Source organism: Garra rufa, chromosome 15 (assembly GCF_049309525.1).
Source record: "Garra rufa chromosome 15, GarRuf1.0, whole genome shotgun sequence".
NCBI classification, from domain to species: domain Eukaryota; kingdom Metazoa; phylum Chordata; class Actinopteri; order Cypriniformes; family Cyprinidae; genus Garra; species Garra rufa.
Window position 1 is genome coordinate 38,167,158 of NC_133375.1, and position 10,492 is coordinate 38,177,649.

General features: G+C 36.9%; 1 protein-coding gene across 2 annotated transcripts; it reads left to right on the plus strand.

Annotated features, from left to right (window-relative positions):
- The first annotated feature begins 121 nt into the window (after positions 1–121).
- asb6 (ankyrin repeat and SOCS box containing 6) lies at positions 122–7,406 on the plus strand. 2 transcript variants are annotated; one of them, XM_073819393.1, is made up of 7 exons: positions 122–144; positions 1,772–1,905; positions 1,982–2,154; positions 2,232–2,338; positions 2,499–2,607; positions 3,866–3,952; positions 6,182–7,406. In XM_073819393.1, the coding sequence occupies exons 2-7, from the start codon at positions 1,805–1,807 to the stop codon at positions 6,910–6,912; spliced, it is 1,308 nt and encodes a 435-aa protein (XP_073675494.1). In that variant the 5' UTR covers positions 122–144; positions 1,772–1,804; the 3' UTR covers positions 6,913–7,406. The 2 variants fall into 2 exon arrangements, with proteins under 2 accessions (XP_073675494.1, XP_073675495.1); XM_073819394.1 differs by lacking the exon at positions 122–144 and adding an exon at positions 161–312.
- Positions 7,407–10,492: the final 3,086 nt, after the last annotated feature.

Consider the following 10,492-nt stretch of genomic DNA (forward strand, 5'->3'; position numbering starts at 1 on the left):
TATTTTTTTTTTATATGTAAAGGCTTTTATTTTGAAACCAACCCGCGTTTATTCTTGTGCTTTTATTTTGAAAACAAAGCATTCTCTCACGACAGTTGCTTTTGCTGTAACATGTGGGAGGAACTACTTCCGGTTCTACAGTGGGTAAGCTGAAAGAATAACAAACATATATGAATGAACGCAAATTAACATGCATATTTGTGTTAAATAATAAAATAATAATTCCGTAAGCCTCCGAAAGCTTAATTACGTATAACGTTAATTCATATAAAAAGCGGTAGACGCCTAGCAGGCAAGTAAAGAACCCACAAGGTAAAACAACGAACAAAATGAATTAACCTGCTTTATATGTTTAATTCCAATTTACGTCCGACAATATAATTTTTAAAACATATTATGAAGTGTTAAATGAATGTGTATTTTCATGCATGTAAATATACCGCTCTTTTAGAGGTGTGGTCCATCTGATAAAATTGAGTCTTCTCGTCTTTTGCATGAATGTGCGTTATTTAAAAACTTTAAGATGATTAATAAATTGTTTCTTATATAATCATAGCCTTACTATACGTTTATACATTACTACATGCATTAATTTCTCCATAAAAAGTTGTAACATTGTTTAATTCCCACATACAGACTAGTCTGTGTTGTATAAAATTACAGTTGAAGTCAAAAGTTTACATACACCTCGCAGAATCTGCAAAATGTGAATTATTTTACCAAAATAAGAGGGATCTTACAAAATGCATGTTGTTTTTTATTTAGTACTGACCTGAATAAGAAATTTCACTTAAAAGATGTTTACATATAGTCCACAAGAGAAAATAATAGTTGAATTTATATAAAAAAGTGCAGTTTACATACACTTGTTTTTTAATACTGTGTTGTTACCTGAATGATCCACAGCTGTTTTTTGTTTAGTGATAGTTGTTTATGAGTCCCTTGTTTGTCCTGAACAGTTAAACTCTTCAGAAAAATCCTGACAGATTCTTTGTTTTTTCAGCATTTTTGTGTATTTGAACCCTTTCCAACAATGACTGAGTGATTTTGAGATCCATCTTTTCACACTAAGGACAACTTACGGTCTCATATGCAACTATTACAGAAGGTTCAAATGCTCTCTGATGCTCCAGAAGTCAAAACAATGCATTAAGAACCAGGGATGTGAGCTTCTAAATGGAATGAAGATGTGTACATTTTTCTTATTTTGCTTGAATATCATATTTTTTTATTTTGTACTGCCTGTCAGAAGCTACATACATGTTCTCCAAAAAACAAAATAAGTTACATTTACCCTGATCTTCAAAGATTTTCTGCAGTCATTGTTGGAAAGGATTCAAATATACAAAAATGCTGAAAAACCAAGGAGTTTGTGGGACCTAAAATATTTTTTTCTGAAGAACAGCAGGGAGTTTAACTGTTCAGGACCGACAAGGGACTCATGAACAACTATCACTAAACAAAAAAACAGCTGTGGATCATTCAATAACAACACAGTATTAAGAATCAGTTGTATGTAAACTTTTGAACAGAGTAATTTTTATAAATTCAACTACTGTTTTCTCTTGCGGACTATATGTAAAAGTCTTTTATGTGAAGTATCTTATTCAGGTCAGTACTAAATAATAAAATAACATGCATTTTGTATGATCCCTCTTATTTTGGTAAAATAATTAACATTTTGCAGATTCTGAAAGGTGTATGTATGTTATATTTTGCTAAATGACAACACAATTTCTATATGGTTTACATGTTCGGTTCTGTTTTATAGCGTGAAGAGATTGTGGCACAAAGGGAACAAACTATGCCTTTCCTGCACGGCTTCAGGAGGATCGTGTATGAGTACCAGCCGCTGGTGGATGCTGTGATGTCTGTTCTGGGAGTAGAAAGAGAAAACCAGCGCAGGTCAGCAAACCAACTGCATTTTAAAGACTGCAATGAGCAGATGATGTCAGAATTGTATGACTCTTGCATTTCACAGGCAAAGTGATGAAGAGAGCATCTCTAGGGCTCTTGTGGAGCTGCTGGATAGAGAGTCTCAGTCTCCTGTCTTCATGGAGGGAATCAGTTATTGCCTGTTTCGAGTGGCTGATCTCGGGTTGGTCAACGCAGCTCAGGTGCTTCTGCGTTACGGAGCTGATCTCAACTTTGAAGGTTTGTAAATGAGTTTGGGAATCTGATAAGTCTCATACTCACAGAAACATAATTAGACTGTTTTCTTATGGTTTCAGATCCTGTATCGTACTACAACCCCTTACACATCGCAGTGTTGAGGAACAAGCCAGACATGGTGCAGATGCTGATATCTCATGGAGCTGAAATCGAAAAGAGGGACAGGGTGAGAATTTATGTCATTATTTAAATGTAATTGTTTTGTTTTTATAAATTTTCTATTAGATTTATTATCAATTGCATGTTTGAACACAGGCATTTTCTACATTTTACATCTATTTTGGATATTGCAGGCATTAAAAAAATCTTTTTTGTGTCTGCATTAGATTCATGAAAGCAGTCCTCTTGATTTGGCCAGCGAAGAGGTGGATAAGTTGCCGTGTCTGCGTGTGCTTCTGGATTTGGGTGCTGATGTGAATGCAAAAGACAAGAATGGTATTTTAGCTAAATTGACCAATAAAATAGAATGTTATAATAAAATGAGTTCTTCTGATACAGTTGAAGTCAAAAGTTTACATACACCTTGCGGAATCTGCAAAATGTTAATTATTTTACCAAAATAAGTGTGAATGCATGTGTTTTATTTAGTACTAACCTGAAAAAGATATTTCACAAAGAAGATATTTACATATAGTCCACAAGAGAAAATAATAGTTGAATTTATAAAAATGACCCTGTTCAAAAGTTCACATACACTTGATTCTTAATACTGTGTTGTTACCTGAATGATCCACAGCTGTGTTTTTTTTAGTGATAGTTGTTTATGAGTACCTTTTTTTGTCCCGAAAAGTTAAATTGCCCGCTGTTCTTCAGAAAAATCCTTCAGGTCCCACAAATTCTTTGGTTTTTCAGAATTTTTGTGTATTTAAACCGTTCCAACAATGACTAAGATTTTGAGACCATTTTTCAGACTGTGGACAACTGAGGGACTCATATGCAACTATTACGGAAGGTTCAAACACTCACTGATGCTTCAGAAAGAAACACATTGCATTAAGAGAGAATTTGAAGATCAGAGTAAATTTTACTTATTTTGTCTTCTGGGAAAAAAAGTATCTTCTGTAGCTTCTGAAGGGCAGTACTAAATGAAAAAAAAAAATATGATTTTTAGGCAAAATAAGACAAATGTACACATCTTCAAAAGTTTACACCCCGGCTCTTAATGCATAATTTTTTTTGCATTGCATTACATTTCATCATTCTGGAGCATCAGTGAGCGTTTGAACCTTCTGTAATAGTTGCATATGAGTCCTTCAGTTGTCCTCAGTGTGAAAGGATACACAAAAAATATTTGGGACCTAAAGGATTTTTCTGAAGAACGGCGGGCAGTTTAACTGTTCAGGACAAACAAGGGACTCATGAACAACTGTCACTAAACAAACAAACAAACACAGCTGTAAATCATTCAGGTAACATCACAGTATTAAGAATCAAGGGGATGTAAACTTTGGACAGGGTCGTTTTTAGAAATTCAACTATTATTTTCTGTTGTGGACTATATGTAAACGTCTTTATGTGAAATATTTTATTCAGGTCAGTATTAAATAAAAAGTAACATGCATTTTGTATGATCCCTCTTATTTTAATACAATTATTAACGTTTTGCAGATTCTGTATGTAAACTTTTAACTTCAACTGTACTTATGATTCTAACTCTTTGTTTGTTGTGTTGCACATGCCTGCTCTTTTACAGGAAAAACCGCACTTCTTCATGCTCTGGCCAGCAGTGATGGTCTCACAGTCAATAATGTGAACAATATACAGCTGCTTCTAGAAAGAGGTGCTTCACTTTGCATTCTAAACATCAGACTAGACAACAATTTTCAGATTGATTTATTTAATATATATATTTATATAGTTGTTCTTGTAATGTTAAAATAACTTGCGTAATTTATATATATTTATATAAGAAATAATATATAAATTATATAATAATTATGTAATTTCTATATTTAAAAAAAGGCCAATGAACAAATACTTTTTATTCATCAAATAATCTTAAGCATCACAAACTCCAAAAAAAAACATTAAAGGAGTAGTTCACTTTCAGAACAAAAATTTACAGATGATGTACTCACCCCCTTGTCATCCAAGATGTTCATGTCTTTCTTTCTTCAGTCGTAAAGAAATTATGTTTTTTGAGGAAAACATTTCTGGATTTCTCCATATAATGGACTTCTATGGTGCCCCCGAGTTTGCATTTCCAAAATGCAGCTTCAATCCAGCCGAGGAAGAAGGGTCTTATCTAGTGAAAGGATCAGTTATTTTCTAAAAACATTTACAATTTATACACTTTTTAATCTCTACAGTCGTGGCCAAAAGTTTTGAGAATTACATTAATATTGGAAATTGGAAAAGTTGCTGCTTAAGTTTTTATAATAGCAATTTGCATATACTCCAGAATGTTATGAAGAGTGATCAGATGAATTGCATAGTCCTTTTTTGCCATGAAAATTAACTCAATCCCGAAAAAAAAACTTTCCACTGCATTGTTAAGAAGGCTTCAGGGCGTCCAAGAAAGTCCAGCAAGCGTCAGTATCGTCTCCTAAAGAGGATTCAGCTGCGGGATCGGAGTGCCACCAGTGCAGAGCTTGCTCAGGAATGGCAGCAGGCAGGTGTGAGCGCATCTGCAGCACAGTGAGGCCAAGACTTTTGGAAGATGGCCTGGTGTCAAGGAGGGCAGCAAAGAAGCCATTTCTCTCCAGAAAAACATCAGGGACAGATTGATCTTCTGCAAAAAGTATGGCGAATGGACTGCTGAGGACTGGGGCAAAGTCATATTCTCCGATGAAGCCTCTTTCCGATTGTTTGGGGCATCTGGAAAAAGGCTTGTCTGGAGAAGAAAAGGTGAGCGCTACCATCAGTCCTGTGTCATGCCAACAGTAAAGCATTCTGAGACCATTCATGTGTGGGGTTGCTTCTCATCCAAGGGAGTGGGCTCACTCACAATTTTGCCCCAAAACACCCTCCAACAGCAACTTCTTCCAACAATCCAACAACAGTTTGGTGAAGAACAATGCATTTTCTAGCACGATGGAGCACCGTGCCATAAGGCAAAAGTGATAAATAAGTGGCTCGGGGACCAAAACGTTGAAATTTTGGGTCCATGGCCCGGAAACTCCCCAGATCTTAATTCCATTGAGAACTTGTGGTCAATCCTCAAGAGGCGGGTGGACAAACAAAAACCCACTAATTCTGACAAACTCCAAGAAGTGATTATGAAAGAATGGGTTGCTATCAGTCAGGATTTGGCCCAGAAGTTGATTGAGAGCATGCCCAGTTGAATTGCAGAGGTCCTGAAAAAGAAGGGTCAACACTGCAAATACTGACTCTTTGCATAAATGTCATGTAATTGTCAATAAAAGCCTTTGAAACGTATGAAGTGCTTGTAATTATATTTCAGTACATCACAGAAACAACTGAAACAAAGATCTAAAAGCAGTTGAGCAGCAAACTTTGTGAAAACTAATATTTGTGTCATTCTCAAAACTTTTGGCCACGACTGTAGACAGAGTATACACAGAGCTGGACAAGATGAGCATTTGAGGTTAAAAAGTATATAAATTGTCTTTTTTTTTTTTTTTTTTTTATAGAAAATAACCAATCATTTTGCTAGATAAGACCCTTTTTTTCTCGGCTGGGATCGTTTAGAGCCCTTTGAAGCTGCATTTTGGAAGTTCAAACTCAGGGCACCATAGAAGTCCATTATATGGAGAGAAATCCTGAAATGTTTTCCTCAAAAAACATAATTTCCTTACGACTGAAGAAAGAAAGACATAAACATCTTGGATGACAAAGGGGTGAGTAAATTTTTGTTCTGAAAGTGAACTACTCCTTTAAGTGACTCATCTGTTTCCAACATTGACAATAAATCATCATATTAAAATGATTTCTGAAGGCTCATATAGGATTATAATTATAGTAATTCATTTTATATAAAATATATATTTTTAATAATTAGTATTATTTTTTTAAGCTAATGTTTCTAAGCTATGTCTGTCCCATGCAGGTGCAGATGTGAACGCCACTACACTAGACGGCGAGACCCCCATGTCCTCTCTCACATTCCTGGTGAAGGAGGCTCTGGACAGCAGCGCGGAGGATGCAAAGGAGATCGGGCACTTCTGTACGCACGTGGCACATCTTCTAATCAGCCACGGCGCAGATCCCAGCTGCTGTTTGAACGCTACCGACGGGGAAGTGTGGGAACATTCGCTAACCTACACCAGTCTGGAGAACTTCGACTTGCTGTTTCCTCTAACCGCCCTTTTACTCCAGCATGGTGCTTCCTTTGTCTGCTCTCACCACAGTGCTTCCTACTGGACAGGCCAACAGTTGATATTCAGTCGTCTCGCTGAAGCTCTCGGTGAAGCTTTAGATGCTGCCGAGGTGGCTGATGTTATAGCGAAAGCTGAAGTGCTGTTGGATCTGGCCAGTATCTGCTCTCCAGTTGTTCCTCCTCTCTTCTCTCGCTCAAAACTGCCTGCGCTGGAGCAAGTCTCTACTCATAAGCCCTTGCTGGAGCTCTACAGCAGACTAGAGGAGCTAGAAAGGCGGCCACTGCCACTGAGATGCCTTTGCAGGAGACTCATCCGCTGCTGTCTGCGGCCCTGGCCTTTTGAGGAGAAGGTGAAAGCCCTGCCATTGCCAGACAGACTGAAGGACTCGCTGCTACCAAAGAACAGCTGGACGGACAGAGCTGGCTGGGATAGATTCAAACCTCGTCGTTCTCAACGCTGAGAGATGCGGTTTATGCATCTGCCTGTAAATATGGAGCCCTTAATGACCACTGCATTCATTAAAACTCAGATAAAAGTGACTCGATGCCTGCCTCATTTGATCAACGTGCAAAAAGATCATTTTCCTGGTGAACTAAGAGTGAGAAATGAATAAAAAAATCTAAATAAGTGTCATAAATGCCATGCAAATGGTGTGACTTGGTGTTCTCAGTGTCAAAATGACAGTAACTTCACTGTATTACACATTACTAGGAAATTTCTGTTCATTTTGTAATTTATCTGTATATCTTTGAGTATGAAAATTGATAATTGTTTACAGTTAAATCTTTAATATCTTGTACAGCTTCACTGCCGTATGTGCATTGCCTCATTTTTTTTTCTAAGCTGATTTGGAGTTGCTGATTGGAATCATTCTCTGTTTTGTTGCATTATTATTTATGTGATATTCTGAATGTGCCTTAACAAGATAAACTTTGTAGTTTGAGTATTGAATAAATGTTTGAATCTCTTGCATTGTGCAGTGTGAGTATATAATATACTTTAGAGCTGTTGAAATGCGAGTTGCGTGTTCACACTGAAAATTCCAACAAGAAGTGCACCTCAGTTACTCTGGTCATGCACTTAATTAACTGAAAAGTGTGGAGTGTTAGACACTTCATGTACTCAGTGGTCACAGCATTAATTACAAACTAGCCTCTAAAAGTCTTACATTCACAGTTCATAGTACGTAGTTTAAGCGCATAGTGTTCAGTATGTCAGTTGGGACATAACTATTTTATGAGTAAGTCATTGCAACTTGTATTTATTTAATTACGTTTCATTAAAAGCTAGGTCCTTTACGAACAAATAAAGAGCATTATCCGTTATTAATTTTTAAAAATATTTTCCCTAAAAGGACCAAGAGAGTCATTTAGTTTGTCCCTGCTTAATCTTGATCTGAATCAAATGATTCGCGATACCTGCTCCAAAGCCTATATCAAAAGATTCGTAAACCAGGCTTTAAAGACCCAATCTGAACAATGATTTGCGAACCGGTTCTAAAATCCAGATAATCAGAAGATTTACGAACCCGCTGCGACATTCCGATCTAAATCAACTGATTTGCGATACCCGCTCCGAAGTTCCGATCAAATGAGTCGCGATATTAAGGCAGCAAACTTCCTTGACTATTACGCCGGAATGGGAGTGTAGTTCCTAATCTTATCGGCCTAGAAAATTGCATCTTTACATTTTCTGCCGGTCTTAGTACACGATATAACTGCAGAAGAGTCAAGTTTTAAATAGGACAAATACCAAAACTCATTGGTTATTTTTGAACGTGATGCTATTGGTCTAATAGGATTCAATTGCTGCTTCCCAATTCGCATACTATCCGTCCTAAATAGTATTGGACAATAGAATTAGTATGTCCCAAATCCTAGTATGTTTAAAAGTATTCCAGTGTTTCCCGGATGGTCTACTACTTAACTTCAGAATTCGAAGTGCGGATCAATGCGCACTCTCAGCTAATATTGCCCATAACACATTGCGCGGCGAACGAGGATTCGATTAGAACTACAAACACACATAAAAAGTGTTAAAAAACTACAAACATGGAGGATATGCGCGACCAACGGGCAGGTAGAGAAAGGGGTTTGAGTGATAAATAATCAATGTGTAACCTGATAAAAAATATTTTTTAAATGTTATCTGCGTTATATTTCATGTGCAGCAACATTATGAACTTTTATAATGATAGGTTTGGTCATTAACGCTTAAATGCATAATCTTGCAAACACAAGAGCAGAGTTCTCGGCATGAATGACTTGTGAAAGAACGTGCCTCTTCATTTCTCTCTAATACGGTAGGAAATTAAATTAAACGAAATGTTGATAATGTTAACTGTGATGATTGACAGGGCAGTTTAAACAGAAAAGAAGCAGTTATGACGAAGTAGTATGTCCCAAAGCTTGCCTACTGTTCTGCTACATAACGTACTCAAAAGTATGTACTTTTTCTTCACAAAAAGAGCACATACTTTTAGGGCATAGTATAAGTAGGCGAATTGGGACGCAGCAAATGATCTATGCTAAGCTGTGCTAAAACAAAGTGATATCGGCAGAACAGGAGAAGAGAACGGCTGAATGGAATTCAAAACGGTAAAAATCAACTTATTAACTCGGGGGGAGTTGGAGAATGAGCCTATTTTCAAAAAAGTGGAGTGTTCCTTTAAAGTCCCGTTTTGAAAAATGATTTGCGAACTGGATCGAAAGACCGGATCTAAACCAAATGAAGCGAAGCCGCGCCTAGGTTCCGATCAAATGATTCGCGAACTCACTTCGAAACAGTGAATCGTTTTACGAAGCAATTGGTTTAACTGATTCTAAATTTCACTCACTATGGGTTTTCATTTTACTAGTGAATAGCTTGAAATGAATGATGGAAGTCACGAGTTTGATTTTTAATCAATCTGAGCGGTTCCAGCATTAAAGACTCACTCAATTGAATCTATGCTAAGAGTCTGTTCCTCCAAATTACGGAGGCCATGTTTACACTATACGTTACTGGTTTAGCTCGCTAATCGAAATAAGCGAAAAGAAGTATGATGTTTATAAATTAAATGTCCATATTTACATTCCGAAAATCTGCTTTCCACGTCGAAGACATCCAAAACAAATCTACAAACAAATTCAGGTGAGGTAACCTTTACACTGATAGCGCTAACTAGTTAACCACTCTAAATACTAGAGGAAACATTTCGATGTAAATTTAACAGTCAATGTAAAAAGATGAAATGGGATAGGCAGATGAACACAGAACAGGTGAAATGTGTTTAATAGTTTCCTTCTGAAAGAGTCTTGGCACATGACTCACTTTTGTATTGTGTTTTGTTCCAGTAGGCTACTCATGAGTCAGTGATCTTGTGTTTGTCAGATGTACAGTTCAGCATGTTTATTCTCGTTTATGAGTGTTTCTTCTCTTCTGCTCTGCAGTATCTTCTAATGGATTACTAGCGATGAGGTGGAGATTTGCTGATGTTGCTGAGTAAGTTTGGTGATCATGTCTAGGAGGACATGGCTCAGTTCTGCCTGACTGAGATAATGATGGCCATTGATTCAGTCCACAGACTGGGCTATGTGCACAGGTGTCTGTACCAACATTGATCACCTGCTGGATTTGGGCAGTTCAAATTATGAAATCTAAAAAACAACAAAAAAGTTTTTTTTTTTTTTTTTTTTTAAATCCACCAATAAGACCACCACTAGAGAGAAGCATTTACTTGTGTTAGTGCTCCTGTTGATGTTTATATGCAGTTTGTTTGTTAAAATATGCTGAGATTTCTAAGGCCCATGCAGCTAAATATGCAGTTGAAAAGACTTCCCCTCAAACCAATTCCATTTTAAGATGGCAAACATTAAAATATTGCACATGATTTTACATCTCAGTGCTAGAAACAGTTTAAAGCCAAAGAAAACCGCTTCTCATGGCTTGTATCCCTACTGTATTACTACTGTAATATACATAAAGAATTGTTTTTTCCCCTCCACAAGTAAACATTTCCCCACTGCCATTTTTGCCATGCTGTCTCTCTTCTTCTCTCT